This window comes from Sitodiplosis mosellana, unplaced genomic scaffold, assembly GCF_009176505.1.
Source record: "Sitodiplosis mosellana isolate CC-2019 unplaced genomic scaffold, AAFC_SMos_1.0 Smas_scaffold_12, whole genome shotgun sequence".
NCBI classification, from domain to species: Eukaryota; Metazoa; Arthropoda; class Insecta; order Diptera; family Cecidomyiidae; genus Sitodiplosis; species Sitodiplosis mosellana.
Window position 1 is genome coordinate 519,436 of NW_022595254.1, and position 18,551 is coordinate 537,986.

Sequence of the window (18,551 nt, forward strand, 5' to 3'; positions counted from 1 at the left end):
TATCTCAACGATAAAGCCAAATCCGGACCCAATTGATTGTTGCCAACCAACGAGGCGATTGGAAAGTTGACTGTGAACTGTCCAGTTCGTGGATCGACTTGCGTTTGCAAGGCATCTCCGAAATTACCGGCGTGGGACGTAAAATCTGAATTCATTTCAATTTCAAATGGAGTATTGAATCAAGGAGAGCCAAATTTTTACTCTTTATGTGATTTGATTGTTTTTGATTTAGTTTGAATATTTTCAATAGAGCTATAGCCACTAAAGACACTTCTCTGAAACTCTCAGAAGATTAAACTAAAGAGAACTAACCATATAATGGGCCGAACGTTTTATTTATACAAGAAGTTTATCCAAAACTCAAAATGATAAGAAAATATGTTTGGTTTTGTGGCTTTCTATTCCCGCAATCGCTCAAACATTGATGAATATCAAAACCAACCTTGATCTTCGCTGCATAATATTAATGTGGTTGATAGAAACAATGTACACATTTCATGTGGTCATATCACAATATTTAGAATATATTTGTTCATTTTGTAGTTTGGTACAATGTTTGCTATCAGATAAGACCATCGAAGAGTGTAACTTCCTTATTTGAAACAACATACTAGTTATCGTTTCGAAGTTTGAAATTGAGGATTGGTTTTCTGGTAACTGTGGCTATTATTCAAGCAATCCATTCGAGATAAATATTTGATGTTTAATAATGTTAACCATTCAAAAATTAATTACATTTTACTTAATCTTCTCTGATAAGACTCCGTGTGCATAGCTAAACTATGTATTCATTTGGTTCTGATGATCTGAATAAATGGATTGTATAAAGATGAGATAATAATTGAGTTGGTTATGCAGCAAGATTAAATGTATGATGATGAATGTCATGCAACAAATGTAACTAACAACTTCATTAGCATTGATACTTTTTTCTTCCGAGAAATGGGAGTCTGGATGATTTGTAGTTTTATACGTTGCAACTTTAAACGGTTTGGTTTAAAAATGCGCTTAGTGGATTATCGTTCGATTCAATTCGTAAAATGTAATCAATATATTAACGCTTGAATATTGATTATTTGTTTTAGCTTCCGTCATTCAGCATACAAACTCAAACCTCTAGTGTAATAATTTGTCTCAGGGCTGGGAATACTGGTATTTGATCGACTTTTTACCATAGATAATTAAAAAAATATTCATAATCCTGGATTCCTCATGATTTAAGGAGGGAAGGCGATAGACATAAATCAGAGAACAATCATTTCCATTGTTTAAAATTGTCAAAAGTGTGTCTAATTTTGAAACGGAATAATTTATTCTGTCCAATTTTTTGTTTACGATATTTATTTGACAAATAAATTAAGATGAATAGTCAACATGAAATCAAAAAATTTATTTTGAAAACAAATTTTGTTTGGTGTTTTCTTCGCATATGTAATACAGTCTATAGCTGCACAAGTGATCGTTCCATTTCAGAATATGATACCCTTTGAGCTCAATGCATTCTTCTTGTCCGTAGCCAGTGTGTGCATGTAGATTGTCTGGAACTCCATTTTCCCAATCCGTGAATGTAAGTGGTTGTCCATTTCCCCACACATATGTTCCGTTGTTGTTGGTTCGACTACCAGAAGTCCAGAAACCGATTTCACCTTGATCTGTTTTAGAAAAGAAAGTAAAAATGAAATTCCGATTTGAATGTAGCTGGCTACATATCTATATGAATTCCACTTATACTACACTTACTGGCATCTTTTATTGCTTGTATTACATTATCATTGTCTTCTTTTGATAAAATATTGACCAATTGCAGCCCTTCTGATTGGCAGTGTCTCATTGCATCTGCCCAGCTAACCTTGAAGCGAAATAATATTGTTAGATGAAAAATTATAATTCTCCCTTAACGAAGAATGAACTCTTACCCTCGTAGTAAAAATATGATATTTTTTCACTAGATCATAAAGTGGCTCTGGCTCCGGTTCCGGTGTAAGTACTTCTTCGTTTTCATTATTTTCATAATAACCGAACATTTGCACTGAAGAATGAAAGAAAAACCAGTCAAACAATGAAATTCTTCAAATTTTGTTGGTTATTTGTTCAGCATAAAGAATTTAAAATTGAAACGAATGATTGATCTGAATTTTGTTTATTGCTTTATTAAATGTTCATTTTCAAACTTATGTTCACATACGTACCAGTCAAAATCTGTTGAGCAAAAAGTAAAATTATTGCCAAAAATGAACACGTTTTCATTTTACTTTTTAATTTGAACAATTTGAGTAAAATTATTAGAAATCAAATTTGCTGTTCGTGAGTAAACCCTATGAATGAAGTTATATCAGTCTCACCATTGGCTTAAATACTTCATTGCTTTGTAAGCTCACACAATTGATATGTTTCGCTGTAAAATGAATAGATTACAACTTCGAAGAATAAATGATTTTGCTTATTTCAATTTCCACATAACAAAGCAAAGTAAACCATTTCTAATTAAAGTTATCATTTTTTTATTAATTTCTGTTGAATTCCGCCTGGAACGCTGTTGCCTCTGATATTTCGTAGGTAACTCACTATTGTGCTGTACTTTCAATACGTGCTAAACTGTCAATAAACGTACAGCGATTTGCTTCAAATCATTCCATTGGAGAGATAAGGAATCAGTCGTACTATTTTTAGACGTTGAAAATTGCATGCTTACCGTCCGGTATGAAATTTATTTATAGAAAATTATATTGATGAGTATTGAAGCTGATAAAGAGCATATTTTTTTATTCTCTTAACAGGCAATACAATTCTCGGACGTTTGGAAAATAGGAAAAAAAACGGTAGGGAAGAGTGGGGAATGGTGAAACGTGGGGAATTGTGAAACAGTTCGTTTTCTCGGCAGATCGAAATGTTTGACAGGTTCAAAAAACTGTCATAGCCTTGTCTTAGCTCATTTTTCCAATATCACTCAATGCGTGTGCTTGTAACGTTAGCTCTCTGTGAGGACTTTTCGAAAATGAGGCCCCAAATATTTTTATTCACCGTTCTTGTTTGCATTGATTTCACAGCTTTTATTGAAGAATCAACTCAGATGAATATGTTTATGATAATCATATACCATTGATATTTCGACTCACAAAAAGAATTTTGCATGAACATTCAATGAGTAGCCCAAACGCGGTCAAGTTGCAAACCTAAGTGGGTGGGGAATTGTGAAACACCCTTTGTGGGGAAAGGTCAAGCCATTTTTCAAGTTAATTTGGCATATTTTATGCATATTTATTACATTTCTTGCAAAAATTATTCAATGCAATTTATACGCTCGAGCTGTTCGCTTGAAATGCACCAAAATGATTGGCAGCTATTTCACAGGCAACAATTGCAAATCCTGCACTGTGTGTTTGTTGTATTTGAAACGGCTGAGAAACTTATAAGTTGAATTCAACGATCAATTGCGTGGTTCAAAGTATAGGAGAGAGTGGGGAATGGTGAAAAACTTCATAAATCAATAGAAAACTGAAACAATTTTGATGCAAAATGTTTATGGAGAGCTAGAAAATGATTAAAGAAACCATTTCAATAAGAGTTCGAAAAATAGCGATTGATATTAGTGCACGTTACACAGCTATGTTGTAATATACCATCTGCACTGTGTTGTGGACAGAAACATAGATGCTGTGTGCGGCTATATGAATCACTCAACACAGCCGAGTTATCGAGATAAAATTACATCAATCACAAAACCAATCACCTTATCAGAGACTGATTTAACTCTAAACAATCAGCTTTCAAATATATAAATCATAATAAATGTATTATTTATTACAAGTAGAATATATTAAATAAATAAAAACAAAAAATAATTACACAGTTACGAAATGGGTTGTGTCTCATCAATTGATTCATGTGGTTCTTCGCATATAAAGTACAATTCATTGCTACAAAAGCGATAATTCCACTTCAGTATGTTCAATCCCATTATTTCTATACATTGTTCTTCTTCACCGTTGTTCGATCGAACATTATCCGGTTTGCCAGCCTCCCAATTTGTGTAAGTAATTTTTTTCTCGTTCCCCCAAAAATATACACCATTCGTTTTTCGTCTATTGCCCGATGTCCAAAAGCCGATACGACCCTCACCTGGCAAAACCGAAAGAAATTCGCGATTTTGTAAATGAGTATAAACGGATCAACTGGTTCTCATTAATTTACTCACCCGCAGCTTTGATTACTTTCACAACATTGTCGTTGTCCTCTTCTGACAAAATACTTATCAATTTCATGTTTTTGGAACGACATTGTTTTGTTGCTTCTATCCAATTCGCCTAAGGTCAAGGTAAAAATGGTTTTGATGGTAAAATCCATTCATGTCGTATGATTGATCATTCTCTAGATCATTCTTTAACTTACTTTTGTAGTGAAAAGTAAATATTTGCCGATTGGAATTTCAGTTGGTTCCGGCTCAGGTGCAAGTACATCGTCGTTTCCATCACTATATTCAACAGGTCGTGCTACAATTTGCGCTATGAAATATTTAAGAACAAATTGAATTGAAACGAAAAACTGAACTGGTGATAAGAAGTTTACTTGAAAAAAATTGTTTTTAATGCTGGGAGCATACCGATTGAGAGAACGATTATGGCCAAAATCAAAAATTGTTTCATTTGAATTTGTAAAATGAACCAAAGATGAATCTAAGTAAAATAAGACTGTATCCGGATCAGCGGTTGTTGTGTCAATACTGTATGCTAAGACAATTTAAAGGAAACCGCAACATTCTGTCGAATATATACACACAACAACACAGAATTGGTGATTTCGTGTGGTAAATAACCAAAACCTTTTCTTAGAGCTGATTAATGTGGTTTTTCCATTGGGTTGTTATTTTGCCAAAAAAAAAATCTTCAAACCAGTCAAATAATGAATGACTTGCTGTTATTTTCTTCAATTTTATTATAATAAAATTAAATATTCTCCGAAAAATGAATACGTCTGATTTTGCCGAGAATAACATCACGAGCATGCAACAAAAGATGATGTATCAGTGCTGATAGCGATGTAATGTTGTTGACTGTATATTTCGTGGAAATTCCAAACAGGAAATTAATCATTTGAAATTACTGCGAAACAAACACTGGTTTGGAGCTAGAAATATGTATCGAATCGCAATGCACGATCTCCTGTGTATTGAAAGACGCACGCGTAAGTGTGAGTATGAATATAGTACACAGCGAACAACGATTGCTCTTAGGATACGTTCGTCGTATGGTCGTCCGTACGCGTCTATGTTTTGCACATCTATACAGTATAAAACATCTAGGTGAACATATTTCTATCTCCGAACCAGTGCTTGCTAAGAAAAACTGGTGGACCTTATAATTGGTTGGTTTTCATATTTAGCATTCTTTTTGAATAGAACTCTGGAGTAAGCACATTGTTTCTTAGCTCCTGGTGTGTTTATTGAATATTTCTAAAAAACATATATTTTGAAGATTTGAAGTGTGAAGTCTTTTGAGAATCAGACAAGTTCAAATAAGTAAACAGTAAACGTCAGACATATTGATACGTTAATTAATTATTCGTTTCACATATGTAGTATAAACTGTGGCTGCAAAAATTGTCGTTCCATTTTAAAACTCCAAATCCTTTCACCTCAATACATTCTTCCTCCTCGCCATCAATGACTCGGTTGTCCGGTTTGCCGGTTTCCCAATCGGTAAACGTTACTTGACTTCGATTAAACCAATAAAATGTGCCATTCGTTTCCAATCGATTCCCTGAAGTCCAAAAACCGATTTTACCCTGGCCTTATTGAGGAGAAATTAGTTGTTTTTTCTTCAAAATTCAAAGTAATTGTTACAATGAAGTCATATAGATTGTCTCACCGGCTTCTTTTATCGATCCGATTAAATTATCATTTTCTTCTTTCGATAAAATGCTCACCAGTTCCATTCCTTTTGATTCACATTGTTTCACCGCTTCTGTCCAATTGACCTAAAATATGAAAATTAACACCAATAAAATTTCGATCGTACACTTTGTTTACATATTTTTACTCTGGATGTATAGAGATGATAATCCTTTGGTTTTCTTTTCATTCGATAATTCGCAGTTCTTTGAACAACGTCATGGCTAAAAATCGACACTGAAGAAAATATGATTTTAACTTTTTAAATGTTGTCATCTTCCCAAGATTCAACGTACCCACGGAGAAAAAATAAATTAAAAAAACGAGAGACTGTTGCATTTTACTAGAGAAATATATATGAATCCGTTAGAAGCTGAAAAAAATTTAATTTATGTTTATATTCAATCAAATAATGTTGCAACAAAAATGAATCCAAAATGAGACAAGCAGAAAAACGGTGTCTTCTGTTTTCGTAAAGTACTTGCTTCTGAAAAGATTAAATACGTAAAAAATAATCTAAATTCGAACATGCATATCTTTTCTGTGTTCAATTTTTCTTTCAGCGTGAATCAATCAGACCCAATTCTCTAAGTTGAGATAATGTGATCCCATTCACGTAATCTTTGTGTATGTTGATGTGCCAATCTGTTATGACTTTTAAGTCGAGTAGGTCACTTAGCAAGTGAATCTGAATGCAGAATTGTGTCAAGCTGGCAAAATATTAGCACAAAGTGTGCGGAATGACATTTGATAAGAAATAATGTTCTGGAATTTTTCAATATTCAATTCCAATAAATATACTGTAGCCACAGAGCAAAAAATCCAGTTATCTTCTTTGATAATTCAAAATGAATATAAATAAACATGATTTGATAAGCAAAATAATTTGCGGAGTTTTTTTTTTATTGAGAGTTAAAATATGAAATTAAGTAGTCACAATAGTCGTGTGCTGTTAGATTGTTTTGTTTCATTCTTTACATCGTCCAAGTGCTAATATCCGTCGTTGTCATCATCAGCTTCATCGTCATCGATATCAGCCGCTGCTTCTTGATACTGTTGGTATTCCGAAATCAAGTCATTCATGTTATTCTCGGCTTCGGCAAATTCCGCTTCGTCCATACCCTCACCTATAGTACGTGAAAGATTAATTTTTACCAATTAATTAAACTTTCATTTGAAAAATGAATAAATTTTGTATATATAAGATATAATTATCTTATAATTTCCTCACACTCAATATTATAGCGACATCTATTATTAAAATAGCTTGTAGTAAACGCATTCATAGCATTTCACTGTAGTTGCGATGTTACCTATTAAATTCCCCTGTGGTATGTAGTTAACAAGTGTCAAACATGAATGTGTCAGTACTACAAGGGAACTTAATAGGAAACATCGCAACTACAGGGAAATGCTATAAATGCATTTACTACAAGCTATTTTAATAATAGATGTCGCTATAATATTGAGTGTGCTAGTTAATTTGTTTTGCTGCGTTAAACTTACCCAAATACCAATGCAAAAATGCTTTTCGGCGGAACATTGCTGTAAATTGTTCGGACACGCGACGGAAGAGCTCTTGAATGCTCGTCGAGTTTCCAATGAAAGTGCCGGACATTTTCAAGCCACGCGGTGGAATGTCGCAAACGGCCGTTTTGCAATTATTCGGGATCCATTCAACAAAATAGCTGCTATTCTTGTTTTGGATGTTCAGCATCTGTTCGTCCACTTCTTTCATTGACATACGGCCACGGAAAACAGCTGCAACTGTCAAGTATTTTCCGTGTCTCGGATCACATGCAGCCATCATGTTCTTCGAATCGAACATTTGCTGCGCCAATTCTGGAACGGAGAGTGCACGATATTGTTGCGAGCCGCGGGATGTTAGTGGAGCAAAGCCGGTGATGAAGAAATGCAAACGAGGGAATGGAACCATGTTGACTGCCAATTTTCGGAGGTCAGCATTCAGTTGGCCGGGGAAACGCAGACTGGCAAATCGAATACAGAAAAGAAAGTTGTACAATTAAATTGTTGAGATAACAAATTTTCACGACACATCATGTTTAATTCCTCAGTTTTTAGTGAATGAGTAAAATGTGTGGAAAAACTAAAAATTCGTACTAACCAAGTGGTGACTCCCGACATCGTAGCTGATACAAGATGATTCAAGTCTCCGTAGGTTGGTGTGGTCAGTTTCAATGTTCGGTAGCAAATATCATACAGCGCTTCGTTATCGATGCAGAAACATTCATCGGTGTTTTCAACGAGCTGGTGGACGCTCAATGTGGCATTGTATGGTTCAACAACTGTGTCTGAGACCTTCGGTGATGGTACAATTGAGAATGTCATCATGATTCTGTCGGGATATTCTTCACGAATCTTTGAGATCAGCAATGTTCCCATGCCAGATCCGGTGCCGCCGCCAATCGAATGTGTGAATTGGAAGCCCTATTTAAAAATTAAATTTAAATTAAAATCAAAAGTTTCCGACCAATTTGCAAATCATCAATCTCCTGATGGCAATGTGTACTTTGACAATTATTTTCAATCAACGTTTCTTCGAATTGATTGATCAAAGTAAACGATCTGATTAATTTTGGCATCGAATTTTTATGCGGAAAATTCTCAATTTTCACACATTTTTATGGTTTTTTTTTCTAAATTGTTGCAAAAAATGTTACCTGCAAGCAATCGCAGCCTTCAGCCTCTTTGCGCACAACGTCAAGCACTGAATCGACCAATTCAGCACCTTCTGTGTAATGGCCTTTCGCCCAATTGTTTCCAGCACCTGATTGGCCGAACACGAAATTATCGGGCCGGAAAATTTGACCGAATGGTCCGCTCCGCACTGAGTCCATTGTACCTGGTTCCAGATCGATCAGAACCGCTCTGGGCACGTATTTTCCTCCAGTCGCTTCGTTGTAATACACATTAATGCGTTCCAATTGCAAGTCAGAATCGCCATAATATGTGCCGGTAGCATCAATGGAATGCTCGTCCGAAATTACTTCCCAAAATTTAGCGCCGATTTGATTTCCGCACTGGCCAGCTTGCAGATGAACAATTTCACGCATGTCAAAATTTAAAGAATATTTTTTTCAAAATGTAAAAAAAAAACAAATTTCGAAGTTGTGTAAGCTAAGTGTTTAGCGTTTAAAGGATTAGCTGTAAATGAAAAAAATTGCTTCGAAATGCTTTGATTTAGTTGAGAAATATGACAAGCAAGGCCAACTCAATCGTTGAAAAATATTAAGACTGTAGGGAAAAAATTCGGTTACCACTAACAACGATCAGCAAAGCATCGATCAATAAATCACTTTTGTATTTCAAATGTTGACTGTTTGTCAAACAAGAAGCAACGGCGATTCGATTGCGACAATCAAGTATCTCATATTGCATTATCGAAATTGACTGTTTTTTTTGTCCAATTATATTCCGTTTATTCGTCAAATAAAAACACTGAACAAGGACGACAAAAAATTGCCATTGTCGATTTATATTCAATTGTAATGATTTCTCCGATGTTACAGCAATGAAATAAAATTTTATTACAAACCACACATCTAGTTTTATGCGGCTTTGGAACATTGCGCTTCAAACAATTGAATTCATGTTTTCCTTTTTCCATTTTTGAATCACGCGAATTATTTTTTAGTTTTCACCGTAAAATACTGAAACAATGTAAATCTGTGTTGTTGAAAGAGCACTGAACGTATGCACTCGTTGCGTTTAGATCATCGGTTAACAGTTTGGTTAGAGGTAACTTTGACAGTTCCTTACAGCAACACCATTTAAGATACTGTTCAATACCATTCACTTTACTTGAGAAAACAATGTATGCGTATGGCACCAATTTTTATTACTGATTAAAAAAAATCATTATTTTCAATAAGTTTCGAGTTGGTATTACATATCTATGTTGAATTAGTACTGTACTAATTTCGTTGGCTCTGGAATGAATCAACGAAACGATTGACGTATGCGGCCACCACCACCGCTGCTGACGTATTAACGATAAAATGTATTTTGCTGAGTTGCACATTTGTATACAGTCGACGTTCGCCATTTCTGTTGATCCATTCCAATAGTCTGGTAAGAATATTCACAATAATTTCAAACAAATTCAATTTTCAAGACGGAAATATTGTGTAAGAGTATTAATTGTTGATCATTTGTCGCAATCCATAAACCTGTTGTTCATCGTTAAATTTTCAGATTCATTATATGTGTTTTATCTCCTGAAATCACTTGTTGCTTACGTTGCGCGTCGAAATTGGCTAGCATAATCCCATTTCGATTTTTGATTCCACTATCAAGAAGTTCAAGTAGCAATTTGAAAAGATAAACGGTAAATAATTGAAAATATTTCTTCCGCAATTTGATTATGTTAAAAAATGTTCTCTGAGATTTCCCGTCTTCCATGAGTCAAAAAGAATTGCGAATTAATAAACAAAATATCCAAATCGTCGCCATTTTGTATTCGAGATGGAAATATTTTCATATGTGTTTTTTTTTACATTTTATTCTGCTAAATATTCAAAGGGTTTTTTTCCTCGATTTTTCTTGCTTCAGTTCATCATGGGTGCCAATCAAAGTGCTGCGCCGAAGCGTATGACTTGCAGCAGCGTTTCAGACTTGCTAAGCAGTTTGAAACGTAACGGCACTACGTCCGAGAATATTGTGTTGGCTAAAATGAAATTTGACAAGCCGATTGCGAATCTGCCAGTTTTGCCGGGCGTTTTGAAGGTCTCGTTTTTGGACTCGGTCATCAAAAATGATAGCATTTTGCAATTCAATCAATGGTGTCCAAATGTTGCCGAACTGGCGTTTATTCGTGTGAAATTTTCGGAACGTGCTTATGAGAATTTCACCAACGGTGGTAATACATTGCCAACGGTCAAAAGCCTGACGTTTCACTTCAAATACGACATGGAAGGATTCGGTTATTTCATCCAGGAAATGGATGAGAAGCTGCCATCGCTGGAAAATCTGGCATTGATCTTGGTTGCGGCTGATTCCGATGAATATGAACCAATGTGGGATGATGAACAGCCGTATGAACCGATTTACTTCAAAAATCTGAAGAAACTATCACTAATCGCATTTGGTGATGAAGGTGATCGTGTTTTTGATTACATGGACATTTCCAATGAAAAACTGGAAGAGCTGTCGTTCACTGCAATGGGGTTCACCAAAGACAACCTAAAATGGATCAAATGCTGCGAACAGTTGAACAAATTAACCCTTGGTTGTCCAAGCCTTGAAGGAAACGACCTAAAACTGTTGAAAGGCATGAAAAGTCTGAAAGAGCTCCATCTGGAGATCGGTTCGATTGAATGGACTCCCAAGAAAATGATCGAGATCATGCGGAACAACGGACAACTCAAGTTGCTTTCCATTGAATGTGAACGCAACAATAAACAGCTAACGTTTGATGATGAATTCAAGAAGCTGTTCGATGCATTGGTTCAAAAGCGTGGCGATGCGACGATTAAAGTGACGTTCGGTAGTGGTAAATCCATGCGACAAATGACAATTTCGGAAGAAGGCTTTGATGAAACGACACCACTGGTTGAAGCTGAATCGGACGATGAAGAATTCTACTTTGAAACTGAGGATGGTTCGTCGTCGAATGATATTGATAGCGATTCGTCAAGTGAAGAAGAAGAGGAAAATGAGCATTGAGACCAAATGGGAAAAAAAAACATTTGCGTTTTTTAAATGCATCCGTATCCAATTTTTAAGGCTTAACATTCTCGAATATATAACGGAAGTTGAAAAATCTTCGAATTTAGCAAAATATCGTATCGATACGATATGTTTTAGATTAGTTTATGCTGAATTCAATTGCTTTTTTCTTATTATTTCTTTAAATCATTCATTAGTTCTTGAAAATTCTCCTACAAAGTATTCAAAATATCGTTTCCAAACGATATATTTTATATTATATCATGCGAAATGCAATTATTTTTTTATAATATTTCTTGAAATACCTTCATAAGTTTTTGAACGTTGTTCTCCAATTTATTCAATGGTTAATAAAGAACAGTTCATACAGAAACTAATTTTTATCAATCAAAACAAACGAACAAAACCAGGGTTTGAAAATTAATACAAACACAAACACAAACACTTCAGATAAGGGGTTTGTACAATGTATATGCAAAATATTCTTATGGCCCACTGTTCAGCATGGAATAGCTTTCATGGATTGCCAGGTTGGTATAGTTGAAGATGTTTCGAATGATTCTCAAAATGAAACGTTCAGAGTCAATAGAAGCAGCATAGACAAAGGGTTATATGACATGAAGTCGGCTTTACAGAAAAAAAATTGAACCGCAGCATTGTTTTATTGACGTTGTTTTGCGTTTTGCTTTTTTATTTTTAGGGATAAACAAACTTAAATCTAATCTGACGAATGTCAAATTGGTAAAATCATTCGAAACTAACAGCCTATTCTAATCTTAGTTCAACAGTTGAGAGATACGTTCGATGTTGTTGGCATAAACGGAATGACATGGGATGAGATTTCTGTCTTGAAGTGCCTCGTATAAATCTTTCATAGTGACGCGTCCGTTGACAGGCGTTTGATGGCCATTTTCACACGCGGCCAAAAAGAACGAATCATCGTTTGTGCGGTGCAAAAGACTGGTCGAAGACACTTCTCTATCAACTTCGAATGGATGATCATCATTAATCTGTCTGGTCGCTGTATTTCGTGTGTACGGGTCTTTGTACGCACAACCAACATCATAAAAGAATCGCCCAAAATTTGTGCTACGATAATTTTTCCGTGATTTTATAATTGCCGTTAAAATATTCTTCAGCAAAATCTGGATCAACGAAAAAACGAAATGATAATTTTAATGAATTCAACTGTTTATAAAAATTTGATCGAATGAATGCATTTACCTGCACGGCCATAACGAGCATTTCGCAAATGTCATCATCAGCGTTGGTCAGCCCATTTTCCCATGCAACGACCAAAAGTCTTCCGAGAATCAGTCCGGTGTCTGGTAGGAAGAGCTCTTCAACAGCGAATCTCGGTTGATGCAATGGTGTACTTGGTGCCTTTATTTCCTCATTCTCTTCCGGCAAATAGTCAAATAAATCAATCGGCTCGAAGATTGAACGCTCGCTGCCGGTTCGACGCTTTCGTTTCTTTCCACTGATATTTTTGGACGCTTGATCTGATTGCACTGGCAATGTTATTTTGTTCAAAATTGCCAGAAAAAACTCATTATGCAAATGTCTTTGATCCGGCATGAGCAGTTTGCGGCATTCAAAGTCGAATTGCTCCTTTGTCCACACTTTCCGGAACCACAATTTCAAATTTGAAAAATATGTCTTCATCGATGTATCGCCCAATGCCACACACAGCCGCATTTTCGCCGTTAATAATCGCTCATCGAAATTGGACATTTTTTTTTGCTTATTTCGTTCGTTGAAAATTGATTTTTGATTGTTGAACAATTTTGTTTGGGTCAAAGAATTCAGAAACAATGAGTTCGGTTTGACAGCGAGAATGTCATTCCATTTGTTGTATGGAAATGTCAAGTTTGGAACAGAATACGGACACCAGGTGGCGCAGGCATAGGTTTTTTAAATGCAAAATGAAAAAATAATAACAAATAAAACATTATTATTGAAAAATTTAATTCATTTTAATTTTTTTATGTTTTTTTTATATTCTAGATAAAAAAATATTCCATGTCATTACAAAATTCCATGTTTCAGCCACCAACCAATTGATACAACAAAAAGGCACAAAGTATTTTATTACTTGAGGTTTGAATCTCTTAAAGTTTGGCGAAAATTGGCTTCTCTCCTTTTGTTGCTTGTGCTATACATGCCGCCACAAAATCTTCTCCTTGCAAATTCAAGCGGTTTATTTCACGCTAGAAACGAATACGTTTAAATTAGTCATGAATCATCCATACGGTTTTGTTATTGCATGGCCATAACAAGAAACCGAAACATTCAAAACTCACAATTTGATCGAGTCCCTCTTGATTTGTGTGCTCAAGTGAATAAACTAGATTCTTCTTCGTTGCTTGTACTGCGACTGGACTTTTAATTGCGATTTCTTCTGCTAGTTTGATTGATTCTTTAATCAGCTCATCTCTGCTACTGAATGTCTACAAGGAACACAAACATTTGTTAGCGCAAAAGACTTTTTGTGTTATTCAAAACTTGTTATTTTGAAGTTGGTCATTAAAGATACTTCATGTTATTGATGGGAATGAAATTGAAAATTGAAAGAAAATGATTTGAATGTGACTCCATGAAAATGACCAAATTCCACTTCAAATTCCGTTTCAAACCTACTAACCCGGCTCACGAAACCAAATGACAGCGCCTCTTTGCTATCGAATTTCCGACCAGTGAAACAGAGTTCACGAACTAAACTCTGATTTCCAACCACTTTACCCATGCGTTGTAAGGCACCGACATCGGCAGCCAAACCAAGGTCTATCTCTTTAACCGTAAACCAGGCATCGTCTGTGCAGTAGCGAATGTCTGCAGCCGTAACTAAGCTGGCACCAGCTCCGATGCACGCCGAATGAATGGCAGCGATGACAGGTTTCGTACAAACTTCCAGTGAAGAGATGGCATCCTTATTAAAACCAACAAAAAGAATTATAAAACGAACGTTGAGAGTGAGTTCATAGGAAATATTCTGCTTTTTTTCGAAATACCTGATAGGCTTTAATTTTCTTCTCCAAAAAGTGGCCTTTTCGTGCTGAATCTTCGATGTCAGCTAGTTGTTGTGCCCATGTTAATGATTCCTTCAAATCCAATCCGGCTGTAAAGTATTTTCCAGCACCGGATAAAACAATCGCTCGACAATCGGGATTCTCACTCAATGCATCGAAACAAGACTTCAGTTCACTAGCAAACCAAGTATATAGAAAGTTTAGAACACAAAGAAATAAAAAAGTGAATAAAATTTACTACGTAATTTCAGTATTTATCGAAAAAAAACTCACGTCCACAAAGCATTGCTGAATGCATTAAATTTGTCTGGTCGATTGAGTTCAACTCGAGTAACGAAATTTGACGGCTGTGTCACTGCCAAGGTTTCATAAGCTGTCCCACTCATTGCACGCACTGAAAATAGAACAAAGAAATCTCAATCAGATGTGACTTCTATATTTTTCCACTGTATTCACAACAAATTACCAAAATTGGTCTTAATTGCTGAATTAAAACCGGATTTTGCAACAGTTTTCAACATTTTCTTCCCGAAATATAATAAAAAATTCTAATTTGAACTGCTGCGAGATATGTGTTTGCGATGAGATAAATGAAGACAAGAGGAATACTTTCACTGTTTATAAGTCAAAGTCCATACGTTCATAACAAACCGGCGACAAGTGAGAAAAAACATCTCAACAAATTGTCATTGTGCAAAGATCGCACTGAAGTTTGTAAACACTTGAGTGCTGTTAACGCGACGTTGATGTGCGTTTTAAACGAAGCAAACAGTTGTATGTATCTAATTGTAGTTTTGACAGTTCGGAAATAAAGGAAAAATAATTTGCAGTGTGTTAATCTCTCGTCACAACGAAATTCATTCAGGTGCTTAGAACAATCGATCTCTGAAATATTTACATAATTTAAGTGATTCGGTACGACACGATTTGAATCGAAATGGAGGTAACGTTTGCCAAATGTTTTGGAGATTTGACCAAAATGAATGAATTTCTTTGTATTTCACCGCAGATCGACGATATCCCACGGCTGCCTGTTAACACAGAGACCCACAAATTTAACGATTGGATTATTGTTTATCACAAGTCCCACATATTGAAAAGTATGTGCCCAAATAATCATAAGTGTATCAAAGATGATGATTCTGGCAACTGTTGCGAACTGTGCTTGTGAGTGATTCAATGAAACATCTTTGGTTTTTATTTCGCAAATTGTTGATACGGTGATTTTATTGCAATATTATAGCTATGAACATACATTGGAATTGCCACACTTACCGGAGATGGTGTTTTCTAAGAACAAACTCACATTAACTCATAAAAATGGTGCCAAAATCGAATTTAATCCGTTGGATGCATTGGCGAGAGTGGCAAATCGAGGTAAATCAACGATTCGTGTGGCTTGTGCCGAAGAATGGAAAAGTAGCCGCGGCGAATCGGCCAATCTGCAAGAAGTCAAACCATTCGATTGGAGCTTCACAACCGACTACGAGGGTACATTCAATGAAAAAATTCGATGCGAAGACACTGACGCCAAACTTGATATTTTCAAATTGATGCGAAAGGAACACATTCTCTTCTATCACGATCTCAGCTTGTTTGAGGATGAACTACACGACCATGGCATCGCTTCATGCTCCGTTAAAATTGTAAGTTAATCGATGAACGTCTGAAATTTGTACATAAAATTGCAATTTTCATGACATTTATACTAACTGTAAACTTGTTATTCCATCTAGCGTGTGATGCCATCCGGATTTTTCATATTGCTGTCATACTTTCTGCGAGTTGACGGTGTACTGATTCGAATGAACGGCACCAGATTTCATTATGAAACGGGAAACGACTACATTCTGAAGGAGTACACATCAAGAGAAGCCAAATTTGAAACCATCAAACATGTGAGTATCAATCAAACCAATCAAACATCATTATCAAATGAAATTAACGCTTTTGCTCTCGGTTATTTCCACAGATCCCACCAGCGGTCTATACAACACCAAGTGAAATCGAAAAACATTTATCAATCACTCTTAAGAAAACGCAAAAGATGTTCTTCGATTAGATCGATTCAAGTTGAATTGTATTCCATTATCATTATTGAAACAAGCTGGATTTTTAAATGAATTAAAGCTCATAACATTTAGATGGAGTATTTGAATTGAGTTTATTTCATTATCAAAAAAGAAATGTGGCAAGCCCCGCCGAAAAAGTAGACTGAATGATTCAAAAGCATAATAAAATTAGTAGAAAGCCTCTTGTTAGTTCGCAATTTTCATGCACCACCGATTAAAGCACACAAAGCCCGTTTGTAATCGCCAGATGTTTCACTCTGAAAACAAGCAAAAAGGAGAAAATGCATGTATTAATCAGACAATTAAAGACAGTTTCAAATGCCCAAAAAAATACTATTTTTTTTCAAAGGTCATTCAATTTCAATGAATTTTTTTCTTCTAAACTGTAACATTTCCATGGAATTATTGAGTTTCCAAATGAGTTTCGACGGCCTTATGCATCGTGCGAGTCTCACGAGTCAATACGAAAATGTGGGCATATAAGTTTGCGAGTCACTATTTCTTCAGAAAAAATTCTCGCGTTGATTTGTTAAGAATACGCTGTATTTTCTGTAGTTGGACTCACGAGCCAATTTGTATGAATTTGTGCGAATCAGTACTGACTTCCGATAACAAATAAGCCCCTCGATGAGTTTCAATGAATACGCCCTCCAACTAACCTTCACAGCGCTCAACAGTGTACGATCGTACTGTCTCTCGAATTCCCTCTTGATATCATTCAAGTCAATTTCGGAGCGTGACACAATGATGCGAATTAATGTTGAGTCATCCGTTCCCATACCCTTCATAGCGCGATATAAGCAAGTGGCAAAGAAATCGGCTGGCGATTGAACGCATTCCACTGGAAAATCCAACAATAACAAATCGTTTAGTACTTGATTCTCTATCAAAATGTCAATTGTTCAAAACTTCAAACTTACCAATGGCTTGCATAGCTTCAGCCAATTCGCCGCTCATCTCGTGCTTGATGGCCTGTTCAATGGATTGACCGGACAATTGTTTGTATTCCTCGAAAACGAGTCTGAGTTGTTCAAAGCTGCCATGAGCCATGATTCGATTGAAGACTTCTTCATCGGTGCCCAGCTTCGATTCACCTGCCGCATACAATTTCGCCGCTTGTTCTTTGGCCATTGCTGGATCAATTGTACCGCTTTCATCCCGAACACCAGTCACAATCAATGTGAGCAATCGGCGAAAATGGCCTGACGTTTCGCTGCACATATGCTCAGCCAATGGGCGATCATACAAATCTTCGTATGTCTTCACAATTTGTTTGATTTCCTCATTGGTTTTCGTGCACAAAATTTCCACCAATGCCGATTCATTGGTTCCGACGCCACTCATAGCCTTATGAATCTCTTTGCACAAGTAATTAACTGGTGGATACATCAATGCAATAATAACATCTTCGAATATTCCACCAAGTTCACTCTTCAAATCTTCAATCAAATCGCGTCCATACTCAGCCAGAAAATATTTGGCAATCTCTTGACGCTGTGCATTTGACCGAGCTGTCAAAATATCGATGATGGATTGTTCATCGGTTCCGAAACCCTTCATTGCTGCACGTAAAGCATCTCCATCTTCAGAGGCTTTGAAATTTGCATACGGAACAACGGTCGGTGATGGCTTGATTTTTAAACGATTCGAATTTATTAATTGTTTTAGTTGATGCGAGAAAGAAAAAAAACTTACCATTCTGTTTTCTGACGTGTCGTTTTGATGAATAAGTGACCAATTACTCGTTTGACTTCTTTCACTGCTCAATTCTCGTGAATGAATATATGTCAATGTGAGTCAGCGCTAATAATATACAAATTGTATCTGAATAGATACAAAAGAAATCTCATGTATACACGAAAATCTGTCTATATT

The 18,551-nt window shown here is 35.9% G+C and overlaps 8 protein-coding genes across 8 annotated transcripts; 2 read left to right on the forward strand and 6 right to left on the reverse strand.

Moving 5' to 3' along the window:
- Nucleotides 1-1,314: 1,314 nt before the first annotated feature.
- Nucleotides 1,315-4,758, reverse strand: LOC129567827 (macrophage mannose receptor 1-like). The gene is made up of 8 exons (XM_055445182.1): nt 4,601-4,758; nt 4,390-4,502; nt 4,196-4,304; nt 3,855-4,119; nt 2,190-2,218; nt 1,917-2,029; nt 1,741-1,849; nt 1,315-1,652 (listed from the first exon to the last, which is right to left on the reverse strand). The coding sequence occupies exons 1-8, from the start codon at nt 4,641-4,643 to the stop codon at nt 1,390-1,392; spliced, it is 1,044 nt and encodes a 347-aa protein (XP_055301157.1). The 5' UTR covers nt 4,644-4,758; the 3' UTR covers nt 1,315-1,389.
- A 657-nt stretch (nt 4,759-5,415) lies between these two features.
- Nucleotides 5,416-6,570, reverse strand: LOC129567683 (perlucin-like protein). The gene is made up of 4 exons (XM_055444809.1): nt 6,184-6,570; nt 6,036-6,124; nt 5,865-5,973; nt 5,416-5,786 (listed from the first exon to the last, which is right to left on the reverse strand). The coding sequence occupies exons 1-4, from the start codon at nt 6,224-6,226 to the stop codon at nt 5,551-5,553; spliced, it is 477 nt and encodes a 158-aa protein (XP_055300784.1). The 5' UTR covers nt 6,227-6,570; the 3' UTR covers nt 5,416-5,550.
- A 185-nt stretch (nt 6,571-6,755) lies between these two features.
- Nucleotides 6,756-8,961, reverse strand: LOC129567610 (tubulin beta chain-like). Its single transcript, XM_055444696.1, has 4 exons — nt 8,569-8,961; nt 8,013-8,335; nt 7,394-7,875; nt 6,756-7,014 (listed from the first exon to the last, which is right to left on the reverse strand). Exons 1-4 carry the CDS (start codon nt 8,959-8,961, stop codon nt 6,878-6,880), a joined length of 1,335 nt encoding a protein of 444 aa, XP_055300671.1. The 3' UTR covers nt 6,756-6,877.
- Nucleotides 8,962-9,045: 84 nt separating this feature from the next.
- Nucleotides 9,046-11,948, forward strand: LOC129567612 (uncharacterized). Its single transcript, XM_055444697.1, has 3 exons — nt 9,046-9,979; nt 10,103-10,235; nt 10,460-11,948. Exon 3 carries the CDS (start codon nt 10,466-10,468, stop codon nt 11,570-11,572), a length of 1,107 nt encoding a protein of 368 aa, XP_055300672.1. The 5' UTR covers nt 9,046-9,979; nt 10,103-10,235; nt 10,460-10,465; the 3' UTR covers nt 11,573-11,948.
- Nucleotides 11,949-12,234: 286 nt separating this feature from the next.
- Nucleotides 12,235-13,408, reverse strand: LOC129567613 (transcriptional adapter 1-like). Its single transcript, XM_055444698.1, has 2 exons — nt 12,800-13,408; nt 12,235-12,720 (listed from the first exon to the last, which is right to left on the reverse strand). Exons 1-2 carry the CDS (start codon nt 13,307-13,309, stop codon nt 12,352-12,354), a joined length of 879 nt encoding a protein of 292 aa, XP_055300673.1. The 5' UTR covers nt 13,310-13,408; the 3' UTR covers nt 12,235-12,351.
- Nucleotides 13,409-13,526: 118 nt separating this feature from the next.
- On the reverse strand, nt 13,527-15,333 carry LOC129567700 (delta(3,5)-Delta(2,4)-dienoyl-CoA isomerase, mitochondrial). The gene is made up of 6 exons (XM_055444873.1): nt 15,071-15,333; nt 14,878-14,998; nt 14,587-14,779; nt 14,220-14,504; nt 13,879-14,025; nt 13,527-13,785 (listed from the first exon to the last, which is right to left on the reverse strand). Exons 1-6 carry the CDS (start codon nt 15,123-15,125, stop codon nt 13,687-13,689), a joined length of 900 nt encoding a protein of 299 aa, XP_055300848.1. The 5' UTR covers nt 15,126-15,333; the 3' UTR covers nt 13,527-13,686.
- A 61-nt stretch (nt 15,334-15,394) lies between these two features.
- Nucleotides 15,395-16,756, forward strand: LOC129567702 (TIP41-like protein). The gene is made up of 5 exons (XM_055444874.1): nt 15,395-15,547; nt 15,614-15,771; nt 15,848-16,250; nt 16,341-16,502; nt 16,577-16,756. The coding sequence occupies exons 1-5, from the start codon at nt 15,542-15,544 to the stop codon at nt 16,664-16,666; spliced, it is 819 nt and encodes a 272-aa protein (XP_055300849.1). The 5' UTR covers nt 15,395-15,541; the 3' UTR covers nt 16,667-16,756.
- LOC129567699 (annexin B10) lies at nt 16,744-18,505 on the reverse strand. Its single transcript, XM_055444872.1, has 4 exons — nt 18,372-18,505; nt 17,597-18,305; nt 17,336-17,517; nt 16,744-16,933 (listed from the first exon to the last, which is right to left on the reverse strand). The coding sequence occupies exons 1-4, from the start codon at nt 18,372-18,374 to the stop codon at nt 16,877-16,879; spliced, it is 951 nt and encodes a 316-aa protein (XP_055300847.1). The 5' UTR covers nt 18,375-18,505; the 3' UTR covers nt 16,744-16,876.
- Nucleotides 18,506-18,551: the final 46 nt, after the last annotated feature.